Below are 27,471 nucleotides of genomic sequence, written 5' to 3' on the forward strand. Positions count from 1 at the left end.
GGTAGGTCATGCCTTACAAACCTTATCGAGTTTTTTGAGGATGTGACTAGAAAAGTTGATGAGGGTCGAGCTGTGGATGTGGTGTATATGGACTTCAGTAAGGCATTTGATAAGGTTCCCCATGGTAGGCTCATTCAGAAGGTCAGGAGGAATGGGATACAGGGGAACTTAGCTGCTTGGATACAGAATTGGCTGGCCAACAGAAGACAGCGAGTGGTAGTAGAAGGAAAATATTCTGCCTGGAAGTCAGTGGTGAGTGGGGTTCCACAGGGCTCTGTCCTTGGGCCTCTACTGTTTGTAATTTTTATTAATGACTTGGATGAGGGGATTGAAGGATGGGTCAGCAAGTTTGCAGACGACACAAAGGTCGGAGGTGTCGTTGACAGTGTAGAGGGCTGTTGTAGGCTGCAGCGGGACATTGACAGGATGCAGAGATGGGCTGAGAGGTGGCAGATGGAGTTCAACCTGGATAAATGCGAGGTGATGCATTTTGGAAGGTCGAATTTGAAAGCTGAGTACAGGATTAAGGATAGGATTCTTGGCAGCGTGGAGGAACAGAGGGATCTTGGTGTGCAGATACATAGATCGCTTAAAATGGCCACCCAAGTGGACAGGGTTGTTAAGAAAGCATATGGTGTTTTGGCTTTCATTAACAGGGGGATTGAGTTTAAGAGTCGTGAGATCTTGTTGCAGCTCTATAAAGCTTTGGTTAGACCGCACTTGGAATACTGCGTCCAGTTCTGGGCGCCCTATTATAGGAAAGATGTGGATGCTTTGGAGAGGGTTCAGAGGAGGTTTACCAGGATGCTGCCTGGACTGGAGGGCTTATCTTATGAAGAGAGGTTGACTGAGCTTGGTCTCTTTTCATTGGAGAAAAGGAGGAGGAGAGGGGACCTAATTGAGGTATACAAGATAATGAGAGGCATAGATAGAGTTGATAGCCAGAGACTATTTCCCAGGGCAGAAATGGCTAGCACGAGGGGTCATAGTTTTAAGCTGGTTGGTGGAAAGTATAGAGGGGATGTCAGAGGCAGGTTCTTTACGCAGAGAGTTGTGAGAGCATGGAATGCGTTGCCAGCAGCAGTTGTGGAAGCAAGGTCATTGGGGTCATTTAAGAGACTGCTGGACATGTATATGGTCACAGAAATTTGAGGGTGCATACATGAGGATCAATGGTCGGCACAACATTGTGGGCTGAAGGGCCTGTTCTGTGCTGTACTGTTCTATGTTCTATGTTCTAATTGCCTTTCCCCCAGTTATAACTCTTGCCCAGTGGTATACACCTATCCCTTTCCAGCACTAAAGTAAACATAACAGAATTGTGATCGCTATCACCAAAGTGCTCACCTACTTCCAAATCTAACACCTGGCCGGGCTCATTACCCAGTACCAAATCTAATGTGGTTTCGCCCCTTGTTGGCCTATCTACATACTGTGTCAGGAAGCCCTCCTGCACACACTGGACAAAAACTGACCCGTGTATAGTACTCGAACTATAGTGTTCCCAGTCAATATTTGGAAAGTTGAAGTCCCCCATGACAACTATTCTGTCTCTCTCACTTGAATTGAGAATCATCTTTGCTATCCTTTCCTCTACATCTCTGGAACTATTCGGAGGCCTATAGAAAACTCCCAACAGGGTGACCTCTCCTTTCCTGTTTCTAACCTCAGCCCATACTACCTCAGTTGACGAGTCCCCAAGCATCCTTTCTGCAACTGTAATACTGGCCTTGACCAACAATGCCACACCTCCGCCCCTTTTACCATCTTCTCTGTTCTTACTGAAACATCTAAATCCCGGAACCTGCAACAACCATTCCTGTCACTGCTCTATCCATGTCTCTGAAATGGCCACAACATCGAAGTCCCAGGTACTAACCCATGCAGCAAGTTCACCCACCTTATTCTGGATGCTCCTGTCATTGAAGTAGACACACTTCAAACCAACTTCTTGCTTGCCGGTGCCATCTTGCTTCCCTGAAACTTTATTTCGGAGCACCCTACTCTCAACCTTTTCTACAGTGGAACTACAATTTTGGTTCCCATCCCCCTGCTGAATTAGTTTAAACCCACCCGAATAGCCTTAGCAAATTTCCCTCCCAGGATATTGGTACCCCTCTGGCTCAGGTGAAGACCATCTTGCTTGTAGAGGTCCCACCTACCCCAGAAAGAGCCCCAATTATCCAAGAATCCAAAACCTTCCCTGCTGCACCATCCCTGTAGCCATGTGTTCAACTCCTCTCTCTCCCTATTCCTCGCCTCACTAGCACGTGGCACAGGCAACAAACCAGAGACAACAACTCTGTTCGTCCTAGCTCTCAGCTTCCATCCTAGTTCCCTGAATTTCTGCCTTAAATCCCCATCTCTCTTCCTACCTATGTCGTTGGTGCCAATGTGGACCACGACTTGGTGACCCTTACCTCCCACATTCTGCAGGAGGAACATTCAACTGCCATGACCTCCGTTCCCATTATTCAAAATTCCCAAGACTTAAAAAATAAAGAATAGAAAATAAACTTGTTACCTTACCAATCAGGCACACAGAACTTTTTTTTTTGATTAGTTGAGGAGGATGGGTGGGAGACACTACCCGGTTAGTGCTTCGGGTAACGCAACCACACAAATATATTACCTCACTCACTCACCAGTCCCGTGTTGGCTCCTGCTCAGCGTACCTCTGCCTATTCACGAGGTAAGCTTTTTAATGATTCAAAAACAGTGACTCACTGGCTTCCCGACAGGCTCCTGCTCCAAGCTCTCGCTCGCGCTTCTGCTGCAACCAGAAATGGAAGGCACCGGCACTCGACACATTGCTGTACTTAATCTCACAAAATCTCAAACATGGGAGATCCACTGCTCCAGAGTTTCTTTTTTGTATTAATGTTGAATTTTAATGAATGCATCTTTGTTCTCTCTTAAAACTAGAACTTTACAGGAATTAATTATCTACTTTTGATTACCTTTATTCACAAATATTTTCTGTAGATTCACCTGCTTTGAGAGAGCTGAACGATAATTTCACCAGATTCATACGGGAACACAATGTCAACATATTGAGCTTTGGAGAAATGTTACCAACATGCATCGGCAGCATGATAAAACTGCATGTGGTGCCTCCAGCTTCAGCAGGTATAGTATGGTGAGACAAGTGCTCAAGACCCACTTCCTCCTCCCCGAACGTATTTTGAAATTTGAGTCGTCATTTGCATCATCGTTCACCACAGATGAGGTCCAGATGTTGTGCCTTTAATCAAGAAGGACTGCAAAGAAAAGCCTGGGAATTATAGATCAGTAAGCTTAACATCTGTGGTAACTAAGTTACTCAAGAGGGATAAGGTATAAATGTACTTAGAAAGAGAGGGTTTGATTAGGAATAGTCAGCATGGCTTTGTGCTTGGAAGATCATGCCTCACAGATTTGTTAAGAGTTCTTTGATGAAGTGACCAGGAACATTGATGAGGACAGGATGGTAAACGTAGTCTCCATGGATTTCAGTAAGACCTTTGGTAAGATTCCACGTGATAGATTGCTCTTGGAGGTTAGATCATGCAGAATCCAGGGAGAACACAGGATACACAGTTGGCTTAATGGTAGGAAGCAGGGAGTAATAGTGGAAGGGGTCAGAGATAATGGGAACTGCAGATGCTGGAGAATCCAAGATAACAAAGTGTGAAGCTGGATGAACACAGCAGGCCAAGCAGCATCTCAAGAGCACAAAAGCTGACGTTTTGAGCCTAGACCCTTCATCAGAGAGCTCTCTGATGAAGGGTCTAGGCCTGAAACTTCAGCTTTTGTGCTCCTGAGATGCGGCTTGGCCTGCTGTGTTCATCCAGCTTCACACTTTGTTATCAGTAATAGTGGAAGGATGCTTGTCGGACTGGAAGCCTGTTAGTAGTCATGTAACTCGGGTTGGTACTAGGTCCATTGTTGTTCGTTATCTATCAGTTTGCAGATTACACTAAAATAAGTGGTATCGTGGACAGTGAGGAAAGTTATCAAAAATTGCAGCAGGATCTTGATCACCTGGAGAAATGGACCGAGAAATGACAAATGGAGTGTAATACAGATAAGTGTGAGGTGTTGCATTTTGGAAAGTTAAATGAGGGTAGACATTTCATGGTGAATAACGGGGGCCTTAAGGAGTATAGTGGAACAGAGGGACCTTGAAGTTCAGTTGCATGGTTTTCTGGTGGTGGACTCACAGGTAGACAGGGCAGTGAAGAAGGCTTTTGGCACACTGGTCTTCATCCAGCAGGGCATTTAGTAAAGAAGTTGGGAAAGTTATGTTGCAGAGATCGCTGCAGAATCTGAGATAACATGGTGTGAAGCTGAATGAACACAGCAGGCCAAGCAGCATCAGAAGAGCAGGAAAGTCTGATGTTTCGGGTCAAGACCCTACTTCAGAAATGGGGGGAGGAGAAGAGGATTCTGAAATAAATAGGGAGACAGGGGGTGATGGATAGAAGATGGATAAAGGAGAAGATAGGATGAGAGGAGACAGACAGGTCAAAGAGGCGGGGTTGGAACCAGTGAACGTGAATGTAGGTGGGGAGTTAAGGAGAGGATAGGTCAGTTCAGGGAGGACAGACAGATTAAGGGGGCAGATGAAGTTAGTGAGTAGGAGATGGGGGTGGCGCTTGAGGTGAAAGGAATGGTTAGGGAGGCCGGGACTAGCTGGGCTGATTTGGCATGTGGCCGGGGGAGGGGAGATTTTGAAGCTTGTGAAGTCCACATTGATACTCTCGGGCTGCAGGTTTCCCAAGCGAAATATGAGATGCTGTTCCTGCATCTTTCAGGTGGTGTCGTTGTGGCAATGCAGGAGGCCCAGGATGGACATGTCATCCGAGGAGTGGGGGCCAAGCTATGCCTGCCTGCCTCTTTGTAGGGTACGTGGAACAATCCCTCTTCCAAAGCTTCACTGGCCCTATCCCCCATCTCTTCCTCCATTACATTGATGACTGTTTTGGCGCCGCCTCACGTTCCCACGAGGAGCTTGAACAGTTCATCCATTTCACCAACACCTTCCACCCCAGCCTTAAGTTTACCTGGACCATCTCTGACAACTCACTCTCCTTCGTGAACCTCTCTGTCCATCTCTGGCATCCACCTGGAAACCAATATCCATTTTAAGCCTACTGACTCCCACAACTACCTAGAATATTCCTCCTCTCACCCACCTTCCTGTAAAAAGGCCACCCCCTAATCCCAATTCCTTCACCTCGCCACATCTGCTCCCAAGATGAGGCATTCCACTCCCGAACATCCCAGATCTCCTCTTTTTTCAAAAACCCGCAACTTCCCCTCACAGTGATCGAAAATGCCCTCGACCGTGTCTCCCGCATTTCCCGCAACTCATCCCTCACACCCCCTATCCGCAATAATAACCAAAACAGAATCCCTCTTGTCCTCATGTACCAACCCATCAACCTCCAAGTCCAATGCATCATTCTCCAACATTTTTGCCATCTGCAATCTGACCCGACTACCAAAGACATTTTTCCCTCCCGACCCTTATGTGCTTTCCAGAGGGTCCACTCTCTCCGTGACTCCCTTGTCCGCTCCACACTCCCCTCCAGCCCCACCAGCCCCGGCTCGTTTCCCTGCAACTGAAGCAGGTGCTGCACCTGCCCCTGTACCTCCCCCCTCACCCCCATCCCAGGCCCAAAGAAGACTTTTCACATCAAACATCTGCACATCCGTTAATGTGAAATACTGTATCCGCTGTTCCTGTTGTGGCCTCCTCTACATTGGAGAAACCAAGTGGAGGCTTGGGGATCACTTTGCGGAACACCTACGCTCAGTTCACAACAAGCAATTACACCTCCCAGCCGCAAACCATTTCAACCCCCCCCCCCCCCCCCCCACAAAACTCTCGGACGACATGTTAATCCTGGGCCTCCTGCCTTGTCACAATGACATCACCCGAAAGATGCAGGAACAGCATCTCAAATTTCACTTGGGAACCCTGCAGCCCAATGGTATCAATGTGGACTTCACAAGCTTCAAAATCTCCCCTCCCCCAACCACATGCCAAAGCCAGCCCAGCTCGTCCCCACCTCCCTAATCATTCCTCCCACCTCAAGCCCAACCCTCATCTCCTACCTACTAACCTCATCCCGTCCTCCTGATCTGTCCGCCCTCCCCGGACTGACCTATCCTCTCCTTAACTCCCCACCTACATTCACGTTCACTGGCTCTAACCCCGCCTCTTTGACCTGTCTGTCTCCTCTCACCCTATCTTCTCCTTTATGCATCTTCTATCTGTCTCCCCCGACTCCTTATTTATTTCAGAATCCCCTCCCCCCATTTCTGAAGAAGGGTCCCGACACAAAACGTCAAACTTTCCTGCTCCTCTGATGCTGCTTGGCCTGCTGTGTTCATCCAGCTTCACACTGTGTTATCTCAAAGTTATGCTGCAGTTGTAGTATTGTATTGAGTTTTAGCCACCTTGGAAGGTTATTATTGAACTGGAAAGAGTGCAGAAGAAATTTGTAAAGATGTTGCCAGGACTTAAGGAGACTTATATGGAGAGGTTGGACAAGCTCAGACTTTGTTCTTTAGACCGTAGGAGACCTAAGGAGAATCTTATTGATTGAACTGTATATGATCATGAGAGGCACAGAGAGGATGAATGCACTCAGTCTTTTTTTCAGGGTTGGCGAATCAAGGGCTAGAGGGTATCAGTTTAAGGTAAGAGGGGAAAGAATATATGGGAACCCGTGGGCCAATTTTTTTTTACGCAGAGGATGGTGCACATATAGAATGAGCTGCCGGCAGAAATGGTTGAGGTGGGTACATTAACAAGGTTTAAAAGGCATTTAGACAAATACATTGACAAAGAAAAGTTTAGAAGGATGTGGGCCAAGTGCAAGGAATTAGGGTTAGTATGGATGGACATTTTGGTCAGCGTGGACCCTTTTGGGCTGAAGGGCCAGTCTCTGTGCTGTAGGACTCTATGACTGTATGACTAAACTGTTGACCACCCAGTTGTGCTTTCTAGCCTTCATTCTGGTTGATTTTATGAATGATTTCATCACCTGAGGAGCTGTCTTGCCCTGTTCAAATATTCTGTCATTAGGGGTCCCTGCTGATCCCTCTCTTTTTTGATAAACTACATCAACATGCTATTTCTCTCCAAAAGTCTTGAATGTGCCATTGCCTCCAAAATCTGTGTCGATCTTTCACAAATTCCATGTTTGAATCCCTTCAAGCACATTGCCCTCGTAAGTGCTGAAATGGTTCTTAATGAGTTAAATGGCTTCTTTCTATGGGGTTATGACTTTATGGAAAAAATATTACGGACCTCCACTGACAGGTCTGTGAGTGGAGTCCGTTAAAACTTCCTGAGTAGACTTCCTGTTGCTCTTCTGCCAAATCCCAACCTGCCCTAGGTTTTATCTGGAGCAGTTGAAGTCCAGGGAAGCGTGTCCTTGCATCAGTCAAAGCCCATATATGGCCAATTATTGACCACCTTGGGTACTTTCCACATGAACGCAATTTTGATGCTGGCAGTAGGGGCTCAGGCCAAAGGAGAAGCTAAGAGATTCTCCTCTTCAGACCTGTGGTCTTGGATGGGAAGTTGTGAGGGCTACCTGTATCAATGGACTGCCCTCCACATCATAGGCTAATGTACACCCCTGTCATAGGTGCTCCTCCCTCATCTTCCCATCTCCACTTAGTGCCCTCGCCATGAGACCCCCAATACTTATCAATCCTGAATTTGGAGCATTTGAATCTGGGGAGCACTTGTAGTTCGAGGCCTGCACAAATGCTACTGGAGTAAAGTGCAGAAGCCCTATCTGGAACCAGTTGACAAGTATTGGCAGAATAAATGGCTGTGGGCTGTTGTGATTGGCAAGAATGCCTTCTCCATCGACCCTTTAGGTGGCAGAGCAAGAGACAGTATTGTCTAAAAAGTTCATCCCTGTAACTTAATGGTACTTTATTTTTCTAAACTGTGAGACAAAAAAAAACTTCATAGAATACCCAACTGTATATCCACACTTTTATCAAGGATGCCTATTTCCACTTACATAACACTATGACAGAATTTTGCTGGCAGCACAAACCGGGAGCAGGCTGGGGTGACCAGGAAGATCTGCTGCCTAATCACATCCTGTAGGAATAAGATCGGGCAGTGGTAATGAATTTACATATGCAAAGTCCCTCATGAGACTCGTCTTTTCAGGCAGTTGGTGTTTTGCAGATCAATGCCCCAGTTACTTTTGTAGGTGCCAATTAAATGGAAATAGCCTTCTACTTGCAGGCTGAAGTGGCTTTCTTTTAGCAAACAGGAGGACACACATCCAGCAATTGCCTTGGAAATGTTTCCTCTCCATTATTTATGTTTCTTTAATTTTCCTGCTGAGGGCTGCACCCTGCCTTCCTCAAAAACAGTCACTGCTGAAGCTGCTGTGCTATTCACCTTCTTATGGCTGGAAGTTACTGGGGATGAATGGCCATCCTAAACAGGATAACGACTGGCGTGGCGATTATTTAATTAGTTTTCACTTGATAATTGAGGGAGTAGTCCTGCCAGCCACCAGTGCATCTTGCTGGCACGTGTTTCTGGCTAGTAACGGAACTTTGATGGTGTTAGTTCATAAGATAAAAGAGCAGAATTAGGCCATTTGGCCCATTGAGTCTGCTTTGCCATTCAATCATGGCTGATATGTTGTTCTGCCCAATTCTCCTGATCTCTCCCCATAAGCTCAGAAGGGAGATGGGAAACTGAGGTGTAGTCCTAGTACACAAGAGGATGAGCGTAGGGACAACATGGTCAGGGCCTCACTGTCACAGTGTGCTGGCAGACAGCAAGCTGGATTGAAGTGTGTCTACTTTAATGCCAGGAGTATCCAGAATAAGGTAGGTGAGCTTGCAGCTTGGATAGGTACCTGGGACTTCGATGTTGTGGCCATTTTGGAGACATGGATAGAGCAGGGTCAGGAATGGATGTTACAGGCTCCAGGGTTTAGATCTTTTATTAAGGTCAGGGAAGGTGGTAAAAGAGGGGGGGTGTGGCTTTGTTGGTCAAGGACAGTATAATGGCGGCTGAAAGAACCTTTGATGAGGACTTGTCTACTGAGGTGGTATGGGCTGAAGTTGCCGAGGAAGGTTTGTCGACTGAGTCAGTATGGGTGGAAGTTAGGAACAGCAAGGGGGCAGTCACCTCACTGGGGATTTTCTACAGACCCCCAAATAGCAGTAGGGAGATCGAAGAACTCATTGGCCGGCAGATTGTTGGAAAGTGCAAACGTAGCAGGGTTGTTGTTATGGGTGACTTCATTTTTCCCAATATTGATTGGAACCTCCTTAGTGCAGATGATTTGGATGGTGTTGTCTTAGTCAGGAGTGTTCAGGAGGCTTTCCTTACTCAGTATGTGGATAGGCCGATGAGGGGGGAGGCCGTTTTGGATTTGGTGCTCGGCAATGAGCCAGGGCAGGTGTCAGATCTCATGGTGGGAGAACACTTTGGCGACAGTGACCACAACAGCCTCACATTTACCATTGCCATGGAAAGGGAAAGGAGCAGTTACCAGGGGAAGATATTTAACTGGGGTAAAGGAAACTATGACGCTATCAGACAGGAGTTCGAAAGTACAGATTAGGAGCAATTGTCCCACAGAAATGGCACAGCAGACATGTGGAAGCTGTTTAAGGAGCAGTTGTTGCGAGTGATGCATAAATTTGTTCGTCTGAGACAGGTAAGAAGGGGTAAGATTAAGGAGCCTTGGATGACTGGAACAGAGGTGCTTCTAATCAAAAAGAAAAAGGCAGCATACGTAAGGTGGAGGAAGCAAGGGTCTAGCACAGCTTTAGAGGATTATAGGCTTGCTCGGAAGGAGCTCAAAAGTGGACCGAGGAGAGCCAGGATGGGGCACGAAAAAGGCTTGGCAGGAAGGATTAGGGAGAACCCGCAGGCGTTTTACTCATACGTGAGGAATAAGAGAATGATCAGGGAGAAGGTAGGGCCGATCAGGGATAGCGTAGGGAACTTGTGCATGGTGTCTGAGCAGATAGGGGAACCCCTAAATGAGTTTTTTGCTTCGGTTTTCACTAAGGAAAGGGACCTTGTTGTGAATGAGAACTTTGAGGAGCAGGAAAACAGGCTTGAACAGATCAAGGTTGAGGAAGTTGATGTGCTGGAAATTTTGGCAAACATTAAGATTGATAAGTCCCCAGGGCCAGACCAGATTTATCCTAGGTTGCTCCGGTAAGCGAGAAAGGAGGTTGCTAAGCCGCTAGCGAAGATCTTTGCTTCCTCACTCTCCACGGGAGTCATGCCGGAATATTGGAGGGAGGCAAATGTTGTTCCTCTTTTCAAGATAGGGAATAGGGAAATCCCTGGAAATTACAGACCAGTCAGTCTTACGTCTGTGGCCAGCAAGGTTTTGGAGAAAATTCTGAGGGATAGGATTTATGACTATTTGGAAAAGTATAGCGTGATTAAAGGGATCAGCATAGCTTTGTGAGGGGAAGGTCATGCCTTACGAATCTTTTTGAGTTCTTTGAGGAAGTCACGAGACAGGTTGATGAGGGTCGAGCAGTGGATGTGGTGTACATGGACTTCAGCAAGGCATTTGATAAGGTTCCTCATGGCAGGCTCATTCATAAAGTCAGGAGGTATGGGATACAGGGTGATTTGGCTGCCTGGATTCAGAATTGGTTGGCTGACAGGAGGCAGAGAGTGGTTGTAGATAGTAAGTATTCTGCCTGGAGGTCACTGCTGAGTGGTGTCCCGCAGGGCTCTGTTCTTGGGCCTCTGCTCTTTGTAGTTTTTATAAATGACTTGGATGAGGAGGTTGAAGGGTGGGTTACTATGTTTGCTGATGACACAAAGGTTGGAGGTGCCGTTGATAGTATGGAGGGCTATTGCAGGCTTCAGTGAGACATTGACAGAATGCAGAGCTAGGCTGAGAAATGGCAGATGGAGTTCAACCTGGATAAATGCGAAGTGATGCATTTTGGAAGCTCGAACTTAAATGCTGAATATAGGATTAAAGGCAGGATTCTCGGCAGTGTGGAGGAACGGCGGGATCTTGGAGTTCAAGTTCACAGCTCCCTCAAAGTTGCCACCCAGGTGGATAAGGTTGTTAAGAAAGCCTATGGTGTTTTGGCTTTCATTAACAGGGGGATCGAGTTTAAGAGCCGCGAGATTATGCTGCAGCTCTACAAATGCTGGTGAGGCCACACTTGAAATATTGTGTCCAGTTCTGGTTGCCCTATTATAAGAAAGATGTGGAGGCTTTGGAGAGGGTGCAAAGGAGGTTTACCAGGATGCTGCCTGGACTGGAAGGTTTGTCTTATGAGGAGAGGTTGACTGAGCTGGGACTTTTCTCTTGGAGAGAAGGAGGAAGAGAGGTGACCTGATCGAGGTGTACAAGGTAATGAGAGGCATGGATAGAGTTGATAGCCAGAGACTCTTCCCCAGGGCAGGATTGACTGCCACGAGGGTTCATAGTTTTAAGGTGTTAGGAGGAAGGTATAGAGGAGACGTCAGAGGGAGGTTCTTCACCCAAAGAGTTGAGAGCGCATGGAATATTTTGCCAGTGGTAGTCGTGGAAGCGGAGTCATTAGTGACATTTAAGCGACTGCTGGACATGCACATGGACAGCAGTGAATTGAGGGGAATGTAGGTTAGGTTATTTTATTTTTGGATTTGGATTATTCCACAGCACAACATCGTGGGCCGAAGGGCCTGTACTGTGTTGCACTTTTCTATGTTCTATGTTCTTAGCCTTGATCCCTAACTAATCATGAACCTATCTATTTCTGTTTTCACTCTGAGCCCATGCCTTCAGGTATTAGTCACCTGTTCCTCCACACTGCCAAGAATCCTGCCATTATTCCTGTAATCTGCATTCAAATTCAACCTTCCAAAATGAATCACTTCACATTATTCCGGGTTGAATTCCATCTGCCACTCCTTTGCCCAGTTCTGCATCCTGTCAATGTCCCATTACAACCTACAACAGCTCTCCACACTATTCACAATCCCTTCTTGTCATTGGTAAACTATAACCCACCCTTCCACTTCCTCATGCACGTAATTTATAAAGATCACAAAGAGCAGGAGTCCCAGAACAGATCCTTGTGGAACACCACTGGTCACCGAGCTCCAGGCTAAATACTTTCCATGTACTGCCACCCTCCGTCTTCTATTGGACAGCCAATTCTGCATCCAGACTGCCAAATTTCCCTGAATCTCATGCCTCCTAACTTTGTGAATGAGCCTACCTTGGGGAACCTTATCAAATGCCTTGCTAAAATCCATTTACACCACGTCTCCTGCTCAAACTTCATCAATGTGTTTTGTCACATCCTCAAAGAATTCAATAAGGCTTATGAGGCAAGACCTTTCCCTCTCAAAGCTACACTGACTGTTTCTGATCAAACTGTGCTTTTCCAAACAATCATAAATACTATCTCAGAATCCTCTGCAATAATTTGCCCACCACAGAAGCAAGATTAACTGGTCTGTAATTCCTCGGATTATCCCTATTCCCTTTCTTGAACAAGGGAAAAAAAATTGCCAGCTTCCAATCATCTGACACTACTGCAGTAGACAGTGAGGAAACAAAGATCATCGCCAAAGCGCTGCAATCTCTTCTCTCGCTTCCCATATTAAGCCTTGGCTATATCCCATCTGGCCCGGGGATTTACCTATCCACATATTTTTCAAACTTTCGAGTGCATCCTCCCTCCTAACATGAACCTGTTTGAGTATATCAGCCTGTTTCATGCTTTCCTCACAAACGTCAAGGCCGCTCTCATTGGTGAATACTGAAGCAAAGTATTCATTAGGACCTCCCCTACCTCCTTCAACTCCGAGCGCAAATTCCCTCCGCTATCCTTGATTGACCCTACTCTCACTCTGGCCATCCTGTTGTACCTCACATAAGTATAGAAAGCCTTGGAGTTTTCCTTAATCATACTTTCACATACCTCCTTCTCGCTATCCTGAGTCCATTCTTCAGTTCCTTCCTGGCTACCTTGCAACTCTGTAGAGTTCTGTCCAATACTTGCTTCCTCAGCCTTAAATAAGCTTCCTTCTTCCTCTTGACTAGATGTTCCACATGTCTTGTCATCCAAGGTTCCTTCGCCTGACCATCCCTTCCTTGCCTCAGTGGGACAAACCTATTCAGTACTCATAGTAAGTGCACCCTAAACAACCTCCATATTTCTGTCATGCATTTCCCTGAGAACATCTGTTCCCAATTTATGCGCTACAGTTTGTGCCAATTCCAAGTGCTCTTCCCCAGTTAAATACTTTGCCATACCGTCTGCTCCTATCCCACTCCATGACTATAGTGAAGGTCAGGGAGTTGTGATCGCTATCACTGAAATGCGCTCCCACCAAGAAATCTGATACCTGACCTGATTTGTGGCCGAGCACCAAATCCAATATGGCCTCCCCTCTCTTCGGCCTGTCTACATATTTAGTCAGAAATCTTTCCTGGATACACCTGACAAAACTATCCATCCAAAGTATTTGAACTTAGGATGTTTCAGTCTATATTAGGGAAGTTGAAGTCACTATTAGGGAAGTTGACGTCAATTTAGTAGCGTCTTATGTGACATCTTGTTAAAAGCCTTCTAGAAATCCAAGTTTATCATGCTCAGTGGCTCTCCATTGTCCAACAGAATTTGGTAATATCCTGCCCATTACCTGACTTAATTCTTGCCTTGTATTATCTGCTGCTGAAACTCCTATCTGCTTTTGTTCCATCTTGACATGACAATTCCAAACCACTCTGAGTTGGATTTGATCTTCTACCATCCATGACTTGCACTGAGTTCTATTTATCCATCATCTCATCACTCACTGACCTACATTGCTTCAATTAGGGAACGTTTTGATTTTAAAATTCTCATTCTTGTTGCAAACTCCTTCTATTTCTGTAACTGTTTTTGATTTCTTGAGAGCCCTCTCGACTCAAAATGCTAACTCATTTTTTCTCCATGAATTCCGCTAGACCTGCTTAGGTTTTCCAGCACTTTTTAAAATCTCCACCATTCACAGTTTTTAGTTGCAGCTGTGTAAATGTAAATTGTTCTTCCCGTTGCTGTAGTCCCCTAAGATAGTGTTAAGCCTCACAGCAATAATGTGCTAGAAATCAAGACCTTCTATTTGCGAGGGCAGCACAAACGTTAAAGATTTTGAAAAGTACACAAAATTCTACAATTTCTGTATTTTAGACCCTGGTTGGCAGAACGTGGAGCAGAATATGGGTCCCATAGGTGCCATTTAATAAAAGGTTACCTGTCACTCTACAAGTTAAAACTCCCCCTCATAAATTCTGTTGTAACACATATACATACAGACACACACCAACTGAAAAAGAAATACGGATGTTATGGCGGAAGGAAAGTCTGGAACACAGTACAGTGACCCTGTCCACAGGGTTTCCATGGAATCAGAGAACGTGTGGCGGTGTAGGAACGGTCCATTTGGCCCAACAAGTCCACACCAACTGACCATAGAGGATCCCACTGAGACCCATCCCCCTACCCTAAACCTGTAACCTTTCATTTCCAATGGCCAACACATCTAACCTATATATCCCTGAACACTATGGGTAATTTAGCAAGGCCAATTTACTTAACTTCCACTTCTTTGGACTGTGGGAGGAAACAGTAGCACCTGGTGAAAATCCATGCAGACACAGGGAGAACATGCAACTCTACACAGACAGTCACCCGAGAGTGAAATCAAACCTGGGTCCCTACTGCTGTGAGGCAGCAGTGAGCCACTGAGCCACCGCGCCATCCAGTAAACCTAATAATTTCACTTGTTTGAACCAGCGCATTTCAGATTCCTACCACACTCTTATGTAAAAAAACATGCCCCTCACATCTCATTTGAACTTCCTGCCTCCCACCTCAAATTCATGTAGGCCTTCAAACTCCAAATTAAAAGCCACACCTTACAGCAATTGTAAAGGGGAAATAAACTTGTTTTCTTCAAACTTGAGTGTTTTATATTGCAGAGAAAAGAAAATGGCTACTGCACTGGTAGAGATTTGATTGCTTCTCACAAATGTACACATCCCAAATTGTTCAGCTACTTGAGAGCCAATTACAAATTATTGGCAGATAGGAAACCTTTCATCAAAAACTGATCATTACTTCACGGTCTGAGTAACTTCTTGTTGCCAGCCAAATCGGTTGTTTCCGTTTGTATACCCCGCTTAGTTCCAGCTCATCCGTAACATAGGCTTCCACTACTGCTTGTACAAGTAGCTGTGTGCACAGTACTTCGAGTGAAAGACAGATTACTTGCTTTTAAAAAGTGCACAATTCTTCAGCTGTCTTTGGTCTAGTAAAACAGTTATTTTCCCATTTCCACAATCAAGAACAGAAAAATAAAAATGTACAGCCTTTACAATGGTGGGAATACAGTAGAAACTATTAACTTTGTCAAAAAATTGCAGAGATGCAAAACTATTGACAAATAGGATTGTATTTTTTCATATAATTGGGAAAATAACAATGTAAAGGGCAAAAAAAGCAGAATTTGTGAAGTCTGTGCTTGGGATCTTCCTTGTTCAGTATGATTCTGAGCTGACAAGACAGGGTGCCATGCTAGATCTAATTTTGGAAAGGAAATAGGCAAGCCATGTTTCAGTGGAAAGAGCATTTAGCGAATGTTACACCTCATTGATGTAGCATGCTGGAAATCAAGTTATGCCATTCCCTGACACCGCACAAAAGTTAAAGATTTTTTGAAGTATGCAAAATTCTCCAGTTTACCTGGGTTTGAGACCCAAGTTGATAGAAAGCATGGGTCAGGTTTAACAAGGATTACTGTGTTTCCAAGTCAATCGACTCTAGCCTAAGCGATTATGAACTGTCAACACATAACTAGTTAAAATTCTAATCCCATTTGTAATATTCCCCCTTGCACACAGACAGGAAAGAAAATGGGCAGACTTAAAAATGGGGAAAATAGTTCAGTGCTCCCTGAACTACTGAGATAATTCCTCTGCTGATCAAAAGGCTGCTAGTTGCTCATTCTTCTCTGGACGTTTTCACTACTTTGCAGGAGGCATAGTATGGCTGGTTCATATTTATAAAAAGGTTTCTAAAAGTCACAGCCGAAGGAGAGATAAATGGTTTGTTTTAGGCTTAAGGTAGCTTTACTGCAGAGTATATAGAGAGCTTCTTAACCGGTGGAGATTTACGGTACCAAGCTGTTCAGCTTCCTGAGAACTAATCACTTAATCATCAGTGACTAGTTACTAGTCCACAGAATAATCAACTATTGAAGGCCGAATCTCCATTTGACAAAACGCTTGGCTCCAGCTTGCCTGCCTTCTACCGTTGCTTTAACCAGCAACTATGTATACAGTGCTTGCAATACATGTAAAGATACCTGCCTTCAAAAACTTCTCACTTCGGTTGACAGTCCAAAAATACATAAAAATATATTTACATGTTTTCATACTTCAAAAAAGTAACTCCATTTCAATAATGTGTTTCATTGCATAGAACAATACAGCGCAGAACTGGCCCTTCGGACCTCGATGTTGCACTGACCTGTGAACTAATCTAAGCCCATCCCCCTACACTATCCCATCATCATCCATCTGCTTATCCAAGGACTGTTTAAATGCCCCTAATGTGGCTGAGTTAACTACATTGGCAGGCAGGGTATTCCATATGATACACAATTATTTACACAATCATGATATAGTGATTCCACTATATGATACACAAATCACAAAACACATACCCAGTACAATCCTAGCATTCCTTCAACTTCTCATGAATTCCAAAATTTTACACTTAGGGAAATTAGATTATCTTTATCGGTCTGCAAATAATTAATGCATTTAAGGATTGTAAGAAAAGACTACTTTATTAGTCTCAGATTCTGAATTTTAAATTTTCAATAAAAATCACTAAATTATTATCAATGTAAATTAGTATTTATTTGTTACCAAGTTCAACATGAACTTCAAGATGTTGAAACAGCCAGTAATAATCCTGAAATTTCTTCTCCTACAGTACAGTACTTGCTCTGTTAGTGGTGTAGTTTCTTTGTAAATTACCCCAATGGCCTCTCTATTCCAAGCTCATCATGTGTAACAAGACTGCACCAATCTCCTCTCTGATGAAGGGTCTAGGCCCGAAACGTCAGCTTTTGTGCTCCTGAGATGCTGCTTGGCCTGCTGTGTTCATCCAGCCTCACATTTTATTATCTTGGAATCTCCAGCATCTGCAGTTCCCATTATCTCTGCACCAATCTCCAAGTCACTCGCATTGTTTGTCATTTTGAAAGGTCTAGAAAACCACGGATGGTCACCAAAGTCCATTTATAAGGATTGCCTTCACTTTTCAAAGGCTACTTGGCATTTTACTGACCATACCATTTTTTTCTTGCTTTTTTTAAACAGTTTTGTTAAATGTACAACCATTAAACGGAAATTACATACACATTTGCAGTTAAACCTACACATAATTTAGGATAGCTAATAATTTGGAATAGAATTAGCAGTTACATGGAAAAAAGGTGGGTTGAGTAGGACATGACAAGAGTCAACATGGATTTCCAGTGGGAAAATCATGTTCAACTAACTCACTGAAGTTTTTTGAAGAAATATCAAGCTCACTGAGAGTAACGCTCTTGATGTAGTGTATATGAACTTCCAGAAGGTTCTTCAAATGCCATTCAACAAACGTGAGGAAAGTTGTAAGACATGGAATCAGTAACAACATAATACAAAATTGGCTGAGTGATAGGAAACGAGAGAAACGGTTAAAGGATATTTTTCGGTTTGGGGGGGCAGTGTTTGCAGTGGAATTCCCTGGAGTTAGTATTGGGCCCTTGCTTTTCCTGATATAGATTAATGACCTAGATCTTGGTTTGCTGGGGGCAGTTTCAAATTTTGCAGATGATACAAAACTTGAAGAATTGTAAATTTTGGGGAGGACAGATGAGTTGAGGGCACAAGTTAATGCATGGCAGTATGACGTCACTGCTGTTACTGAGACATTGTTTTAAGAGGGGCAGAATTGGCAGCTCAGTATTCCAGGATATAGGGTCTCCAGGCGAGACAGGGAACAAGGTAAAAGATGATAGGGGTGTCACAGCATTGATCAGGGAATCAATTACACCAGTGAGGAGGCATGACACTTTAAACATCTCCTCAAAGGACGATTATAGATGAGTTGATCAGATGGGCAGTTCAGTGACAGATGGAACTTAACCCTGAAAAGTATAAGGAGATGCACTTACGAAGAAGTAACGAAACAAGGGAGTACTCAATGAATGGCAGGACACTAGGAAGCTCAGAGGAACTGTGCTTATCCTTGAAGGCAGCAAGACAGATTAATACAGTAGTTAAGAAGGCATTGGAAACATCTATTTTTACCCTCTGTGATATGGATTATAAGGGCAGGGAAATTATGTTGGACCCGTATAAAACAGGTAGAATACTGTTTGCTGTCTGGTCATCTCCCTGCAGAAGGATGTAATTGCACTGGAGGCAGCACAGAAGAGATTTACCAGGATGTTGCCTGGGGTGTGGCATTTTAGCTATGAAGACAGGCTGGACAGGCTCAGGTCGTTTTCTTTGAAACAGGGAACACCGGATGAGGTGGATAGCAAGTCAAAGGATCATTAACAATTTTAAGGTAAAAGACAGAAGGTTTAGAGCGGATACGAAGGTTTTTTTCAATCAGAGGATCGCGGGAATCATGAATACACTGTCCATATATTAGTAGACGTGGGAAAAAATGTGGAAGACCTATGGAAATGTCAGAACATTCGAGGCTGTGGGCCAAGTGCTGAAAAGTAGGAGTAGTGTAGATTGATTCTGCACCAATCTATGAGCCAAAGGGCCTCTTCTGTGGTGTAAGACTCAGTGACTAAGCCGCATGGGTAGAACTTAAGAGTCAAAAAGGAGCAAGCATATTGCTGGGAGTGTACTCCGGGTTCCTAAACAGTCCAAAAGAAATAGGGGAATAGACATGTAGACAAATTTCAGAGACGTGTTAAAGTAATGACAGTAGGGGATTTCAACTTCCCCAACCTTAACTGGAATAGTCATAGTGTGAAAGGTTTAGGGGAAGCAGAATTCTTAAAGTATATTCAGGGCAGCTTCTTAAGCCAGTACATAAAACTTCCGACCTGAAAAGGCTGTCCTGGATTTGATTTTAGGAAATGAAGCTGGGAAAATGGTTGAAGTATCAGTAGGGCCAGCATTTTGCAAACTCCACTGGATTCAAGATTGTTATGGAAGAGGGTAAAGGGAGGTCCTATGTTAAAGTTCTGAATGGGGGAAGGTGATTTTAATAAGATCAGATATGATTTGACCTAAACTAGAAGCAGATACTTTTAAGAGAAACGTGTGTCAAAACTGTAGGATACATTCAAGAAGGAAATATGAAGCATAAAAGGCCATCATATTACAGTAAAGATAAAGAGTGGGATCAACAAATCCAATGAACTCTGGATATCAAGGGATACAAAAGGTGGGATAAAAAGAAAAAGGGAGACTTATAATAGATACTGAGGGATGAATACTACTGAAACCCTTGAGGGATGTAGAGCATGCAGGAAAGAACTTAAAAAAGAAATGAGAAGAGCAAAAAGGGGGACATACAATAAAGGAGAATCTTGAGTTATACAGGAAAAGATGAGGGGGACAGGAGAGGAATCAATTGTAGCACTAAAAAGAGGTGGCATCTTGGAAGGCTCCTTAAATGAGAGTCTGGTCAAGGGCAAGCAGGGGATTGAGTGGCTGGGGTTGGGGTGAGTGAGTGTCTGAAAGTCTCAGGTTGGGTGAGTGCCTATCTAAGAGACATGGGGTAGGCAAGCAAATGTCTAGTTGGTCAAGTAAGTAACTGAGAGACACTGAATTTGAGAGAGCGGGTTTCGGAGCAACTAGGGTTGGGCAAGCAAGTGAATGAAACACTGGGGTGAGCAAATTTGGTGAGCACATGTCTGGGTTTCTGGTGAAGCGGAAGGTAAAGTATGAATTATTGTGTTTTGGCGAGCATGTTATTGAGAGACTGGGATTGGGCAAGCAAATGGAAGGGCCTTGAGTAATCCTGTAAAAAAGAGGGACCTAGGGGTTTGAGTTCATAATTCTTTGAAGTTTGCATCACGTATAGATAGGGTGGTTAAAAAGGTGTTTATCACACTTGCTGTCTTTACTCAGTCCTTTGAGTGTAGGAGTTGTGAAGTTATGTTGATGTTGTACAGGACATTGGTGAGGCCTCTTCTGGTGTACTGTGTCCGTTCTGGTTGGTCTGTTATAGGAAGGGTGATATTAAGCTTCGGTGGATTCAAAAGAGATTTACAAGAGTGTTGCTGGATATGGAAGGTTTGAATTACAAAGAAAGCCTGGATGGGCTGGTGTATTTTTCACTGGAGCATTGGAGGTTAAGAGGTGACCTCATAGAGGTTTATAAAATCATGAGGGGAACAATTATGGTTAATGGTAGGTGACAAGAACAAAGTTACTGGAAAATCTCAGCAGGTCTGGCAGCATCTGTGAAGGAGAAAACAGAGTTGATGTTTCGTGTGACCCTTCCTCAGAATTGCTGAGAAGGGTCACCGGACCGGAAACGTTAACTCTGTTTTCTCCATCACAGATGCTGCCAGACCTGCTGAGCTTTTCCAGCAACTTTGTTTTTGTTCCTGATTTACAGCGTCCACAGTTCTTTTGGTTTTTAATGGTAGGTGTCTCTTCCCTAGAATGGGAATTTCAAGAGATTTTTAAAAGACATGAAGGGCATTTTTTTTATACAGAGGATTGTTCACATTTAGAATGAACTTCCTGAGAAAGTAGTGGATGCAGGCACAGTCAGATTGTTTACAAGGCATTTAGATAATTACATGAATAGAAAAGGTTTGGAGCGATATGGTCCAGGAGCAGACAAGTGGAACTGGTTTAGTTTGGGATTATGTTTGGCATAGGCTGTATGGATCAAAGGGTGTCTTTCTGTGCTGTGTGACTGTGACTATCTGAGAGACTGACAGTGGGCGAGCAAGTGACTGAGAGACTGGAGTTTGGTTGCAGATGTCTGAGCTCCTGGCAAAGGGGGAGAGTGCCTGAGCTCATAGAGAAGAGTGAACAAGTATCTGAGAGCCTGGGATTGTGCAAGTATCTGCTGCTGGGCCAACTTGCGCCTGAAACATTGGGAGTAGGCAAATGAATGACTGAGAGATTAGAGTAGGCGAGCAACTTTTGCAGCAAAGAGGTTGACGAGCAAATGTCTGAGAGACTGGCAATGAATGAGTGAGTGTCAGAATGACTGGGGTTGTGTGAGCAGAAATGTCTGACAGATTGGCATTGGGTGAGTGATTGCCTGAGACTTGTGCAATACAGCATGGATCTGGAGGAACACATCAGGCTAGGCAGAATCAGAGGAGCAGGGCAGTTGCTCCTCTGATCTTATTAAAATCACCTTCCCCCATTCAGAACTTTAACATAGGACCTCCCTTTACCCTTTTCCATAACAATCTTGAATCCAGTGGAGTTTGGGTTGATACCCTTCTGAATGTCAATTTTCCTGCTTCTCTGATGCTGCCTGGCCTGCTATGTTCCTCCCAGCTCCACATTGCATTGTCTCTGACTCCAGTACCTGCAGTTCTTGCTGTTTGTCTTGGACTGGTGTCGGATGAGTGAGTAACTGAGAGACTGGCAGTGGGTGAGCGAGTATCTGACTGACTGGGGTTGGATAGAGCGAGACTGAGAGACTGGAGTTGGGCAAGCAAGTGATTGAGAGATAGCTAGAACTGCAGATGCTGGAGTCAGAGACAACACACGGTGGAGCTGGAGGAGCACAGCAGGCCAGGCAGTACCAGAGCAACAGAAAAGTTGACATTTCAGGTTGGGACCCTTCTTCTAAAATAGCGATGGGAAAGGGGGCTGCAAAATAAATAGAGGAGGGGTGGGGCTGGGGAATGTAGGTGTGATGATGATAGATGCGTGCAGATAGGGAGTGGTGGGGATTGGTCACTGGGATGGGTGGAGCGGATAGGTGGGAGAGAAGATGGACCGGTTGTGTCAGGTTATGGAGGTGAAGATGAGAGGAATGGTTGGACATGGGATGAGGTAGGTTTGATGGGGAGATTTTAAAACTGGTGAATTCCATGTTTAGGCCATCAGACGGTGGGCGCTCAAGGTGGAATATGAGGTGTTGCTCCTCCAGTTTGAGGAGGTGTGTCATTGTGACCCTGGAGGAAGCCCAGGATGGACATGTCACCCAGGGGACGGAGGGGTAGTTAAAATAGTAGGCAACCAGAAGTTGTTGCCATTTGTCACTATAGAGAGCAGATGCTCTACAAAACAGTGTCCAAGTCTACGCTTGGTCTCACCAGTGTAGAGGAAGCCACATCGAGAGCAGTGGATACAGTAGACCAAGTTGATGGATGTGCAGGCAAACCCCTGTATGATATGAAAGGTTTGTTTTGGGCCTTGAATGGAGTTGAGGGATTTCATAAACAAGCCTCTGAGAGGCTAGCACTGGGCAAGTGACTGTCTAAGCAAATGAGCAATGATGACAATGTCAAATTGTCATTTTGACAAAATGTCAATGGGGGTGGTTGACTGACTGTCTGAGTGACTTAGGTTGGGCAACCAATGGTGCCTAACAGACTGGTAGTAAGCAAGCAATTCTCTGAATGATTGGATAAGTGAACTACTAAGATACTGGCAGTAGGCACGTGAGAGTCTAAGTGACTCAGGATGGGCAGAGAGGACCGAGAGACTGGGGGTTTGACGAGTTGAGTGATTGAGAGACTGACGTGGGCAAGCAAATGTCGGATCTACTGGTGAAGGGCAGATGAGCTTTGAACAACAGAGGATGAGCAAGCAGGTTGCAAAAAGATTGGGTGGGTGAGCAAGAAAGACTGCGGTTTGAGTTAGCAAGTGACTGAGCAGCTGGGATTGATCAGGGGAATGTCTGATACACTGGCAGTGGGAGGGCAATTGTCTGAGCAACTGACAGTGAGCGAATGAGTGATTGAGATGCTGGGGTATGAGTGAATGTCTCAGCTTCTGGCAAAGAATGAGCAACTGTGTTCAAACAACTGTGGGTATGGAAGCAAATTTCTGAGAGGTTGTGGCTGGGCACGAGTAACTGTCAAAATGTCAGATGGTGAGTCAGAGTCTAAGAAAAAAATTAGTTGCTGGAAAAGCTCAGCAGGTCATTGGCAGCATCTGTGAAGAAAAACTCAGAGTTAATGTTTCGGGTCTGGTGACCCTACCTCAGAATGGTCACTGGACTGGAAACTTTAACTCTGATGTTTCTTAACAGATGTTGCCAGATCTGCTGAGCTTTTCCAGCAACTTTGTTTTTCCTGATTTACATCATATGCAGTTCTTTCGGATTCTAAGAAAATTTGGTGGTCAAGCGAGTGCCTGAGAGACCGGGGCGGCATACATGTCAGAGAGACTTGGGAAGGGCAAGCAACTGTCTGGGCAACAGGAATTGGATGAGCATGGGTAACTGACAGATTGGCAGTGGTAAGCAAATGCTGAGCAACTGGAAGTGTGCAAGGGACTGTCTGAGTAATTTATGGGGTGCAAACAAAAATGAGTGACTGAGGTTTGGCAAGTATCAGACAGTCAGTGGTGAGCAAATGCCTGAACGACTGGGAGTATGCACGGGAGTGTCTGAGCTATTTGTGCTGTGCAAACAAAAATGAGTGACTGAGGTTTGGTGAGTAGCAGACAGACTGTCAGTTGGCAAGTGAGCATCTAAGCAACTGGGAGTGTTGAAGTGAATATCTGAGCGACTGGCAGTGTGTAAATAAGTATCTGAGAGACTGGGGTTTGGCAAGATAGTGTCTGACAGACTGTCAGTGGGCAAGGGGCTGACTAGTGACTGGGGTTGATGTATGAATGACTGAGCAACAGAAGTTGGCAAGTGAATGTCTGACACACTGGCAATGGGCTTGTGACTTTCTGAGCAACTGGTGACGTGCAAGTATTTAAGCGAATAGACTTTGGTGAGTGAGTGACAGTCAGTGGGTGAGCAAATGTTGGTAGGTGAGTGAATGAGAGACAGGGGATGCTGAGTGTTTGTGTGTGAGAGATTGGGATTGAGCCTGATAGGGTTTGGGTGAACAATCGCTGAAGCAACAGTGAAGGCAAGCATAGGTTTCCAACACACTGTCTGTGTGAGAATGATTATTAGAGACAGGGGTTGGCTGAGCAAATAACTAAGAGGCAAGCCAGGCAAATGAGTAAATGAGAGATTGTTGGGGGCGAGCGACTTAGAGTTTGGGTTTGGTGAGTGAGTGTCTGAGAGACTGGCAATGCACGAGTGATTGTAAGAGACTGGTGTTGCATGACCGAGTGATTGAGACACTGAAGGTGTCCAACTGGGTGTCTGGAAGGTTGTGGTTTGAATGCGATACCGTCTGAGTAACTGGCAGTGGGTGAATGAGATTCTGAACAACTGGGGTTGGGCATGTGAATGAGTGATTGAGAATCAGAGTTTGTGAGAGAGTAACAGAGAGACTGACAATGGGCCGGCAAGTATCTGAGAGACTTGGAGTTGGGTGAACAAAAGCTGACAGTCTTATGGAGGAATTGTCTGAGATTGGTGAGCGAGTGATGGAGACATTGGAATTGGTGAGCGAGTGACTGAGCACCTGGGGATGTGCCACCGAGAAATTGGGGATCGGTGATTGAGTGACTGACCGATTGTCGGTGGATGAGCAAGCATCAAAGCAGATGTTGGTGCACAAGATGAGATGCTGGCAGTGGGCAGTCAAGTGACAGTGACAGGGTTAGACCAGTGATTGTCTGAGACACTGATGTTGGCTGAACGAGAGACTGAGACAGTGGGGTTGGGAGCGAGAGACTGAAGTTAGGCAAGCAAGTATATGACAGACTGGTTGTGGCGAGTGTCTAAATGACTGGGGGTGGGTGGAGAGTGTCTGAGAGACTTGGGGTGGGCGAGAGAGTGTCTGAGTAACATCGATTGGATGAGGGTAGGTGTTAGACAGACTGGCAGGGGCAAACAGTTTCCTGAAAGTCTGAGGTTGGACAAGTGAGTGATTGAGAGATGGGAGAATGTGCAAGTGAATGATTGAGAGACTGTGGTTGGGTGACCTAATGTCTGACAGACTTTAGCAGAACGAGCAAGAGACAGAATCTGTCTGTGAGCGAATGAGAACCTGAGCAACTGTGAGTGGGTGAGGGAGTGACTGAGATCAAGTGACAGAGACTTAAACTGAACTGGACCAACTACATAAATACTACGGTACAAAGAGTAGTCAAGGCAGGGAATGTTGCTGCAAGTGCCTCTCCTTCTGTTTCCCTTATCTACCATTTATAAGGCACAAGTCAGGATAGTGATGGAATACTGTCCACTTGCCTGGATGAATGCAGCTCCACCAACATCCAAGAAGCGCAGCACCACCCAATCAGAGTATCTTGCTTGATTGGCATTCCATCTAATACCTTCACCATTCACTTCCTTAACTGACACTTTTGCACTGTTCTTTTGCTATTTCTGCGTCAAAATCTTGGAACTCCCTTCTTAGCAGTATTGTGGTTATACCTAAATTCCAAGGTTTGTAGTGGTTCAAGAAAGCAGATCAAAATTGCCTTCTCAAGAGCAGATAAGAGAAAGGCAGTAAATGCTAACCAGGCCACTAATGCCGACATCTCATTAATGAACATAAATAAAGTTTAAAAAATAGGGAGAGACAACAGAAATAACAAATATAAGACAATCAGCCTAACTTGGTGAAATTTTTAGAAACGTTAATTTCATAGAATTCCTCCAATGTGGAAGGAAACAGGCCATTTGGCCCAACAAGTCCACACCACCCCTCAGAGCATCCTACCCAGACCCATCCCTCATAACCCACCTAATCCACACATCCCTGAACACTATGGGCAATCTGGGTCAAAAATTGTAGCTCTTGGAAAATATAGGCTAATTAGTGAAAGACAGCATAGAACTATTAAATTTGGGGCAGCACGGCGGCTCAGTGGTTAGCACTGCAGCCTCACATGGACCTAGGTTCGATTCCAGCCTCGGGCAACTGTCTGTGCAGAGTTTGCACATTCTCCCCGTGTCTGCGTGGGTTTCCTCCAGGTACTCTGGCTTCCTCCCACAGTCCAAAGATGTGCAGGCTAGGTGGATTGGCCATGCTAAATTGCCCGTACTGTTCAGGGGTTTGTGGGTTGTAGGGGGATGGGTTTGGGTGGGATGCTGCAAAGGGCAATGTGGACTTGCTGGGCCGAAGGGCCTGTTTCCACCCTGTAGGGAACCTAATCTAATCTAAAGGTATATCATGTTTAATTAAGCTTTTGAGTTCCTGATAAAGCACACAGTGTGCTTGATATACATATGAACTTTCAAAATTGAAGCACATGAGATTAAAGGGCCTAATGGCACGATCCATTGGCATGATGCAGGTGATCGACTAGAAAGGAACAGTGACAGATGTTAAGAATAGATACACATCAGTTAAGTTGATTGTGGCATGCTGCATTCCTTCCTTGCCCTTAGTAGGTCATTGAATCTCTTGCAATGTTGTATTCAGAGGAATGGTACCATTCAATTCTCAATGACTTATTCAACCAATTCCAGCCATACATCTTTGTTTTAAGGGGCAAACTTCCTCTTCCACCTATAGAATCTGACTATGAGCTTTCTGAGCCTGTCCAAGGATGTACAGCATAGATGAAATCTGTTGCTGCCTTCCTTGGTAATGTCTCCATTTTTGCAGTATCAAGCTCTGCCAACTTTCCTTTATCTCTGTTCATTGTATAGTATGTTTAAATACTTCAGCTGAATTATACTGTGTGGGCCATCAGTTGAGAAACCCAGAAAAAAAAGATGCATTGCTGCATCAGCTGCACTGCAATGTCACAGAAATATGCTGCTGAAATCTCCAGATCAAAGCATGTTAGAAGGTTTCCCCACTTAGACCAAGTGAAATGTTAAAATTCCACCCAAAGTGTGCCATACTCAGTGGTTGTAGCCCTTACAATGTTGGGATGAACAATGTGAGAAATGTGATGTTGATGCAACAGTGACCACAGCCATTCTTCTCAGAGTGACCTCCTCACATTTCCATCTGACCAGACTCTACTGACCTACTCACCCTTACATTAATAAAAATGTCACACACTTAATTCTAATAGCCACTCTCCACAAAAATGCTTCTACCAAAACTTTCAAGTTAAACAGCACTGTCAAAAATAAAATTTGAGTTGCCTCGTCACTTCCTGATTTTTGATTGCCCCGATTATTGTCATCTGTCTCGTAAAGCATTACATGACCAACAGGTGCAAGTGATAGTGATAAATTTATGATTGAGGGACTGTTTTTTGCTGAAACATAGGAAAGCCCAGTAGATTCAGATTCTGTGTACCAGATGTCTCAGTTTAGGTGAAGCCTGCCTGTATTAGGCTGCCTTGCCATCCCCAATAACTGTATACTTTCTACTGGTACCCTCGTTGCATCACATGCTTCCTTCTTTCTTTG

The 27,471-nt window shown here is 44.8% G+C and overlaps 1 protein-coding gene across 2 annotated transcripts in view; it reads left to right on the top strand.

The window, feature by feature from the left end:
* serac1 (serine active site containing 1) overlaps positions 1-27,471 on the top strand; it is a 266,772-nt gene that overhangs the window by 218,450 nt on the left and 20,851 nt on the right. Inside the window, exon 15 of one of the 2 annotated variants that reach the window (XM_048536593.2) lies at positions 2,986-3,129. In XM_048536593.2, the coding sequence (XP_048392550.1) occupies positions 2,986-3,129 (144 nt within the window). Of the gene's footprint in view, positions 1-2,985; positions 3,140-27,471 lie in introns of both variants that reach the window. The other variant, XM_048536595.2, reaches the window with a different exon arrangement.

This window comes from Stegostoma tigrinum, chromosome 9 (genome assembly GCF_030684315.1).
Source record: "Stegostoma tigrinum isolate sSteTig4 chromosome 9, sSteTig4.hap1, whole genome shotgun sequence".
In the NCBI taxonomy this organism is placed as follows: Eukaryota; Metazoa; Chordata; class Chondrichthyes; order Orectolobiformes; family Stegostomatidae; genus Stegostoma; species Stegostoma tigrinum.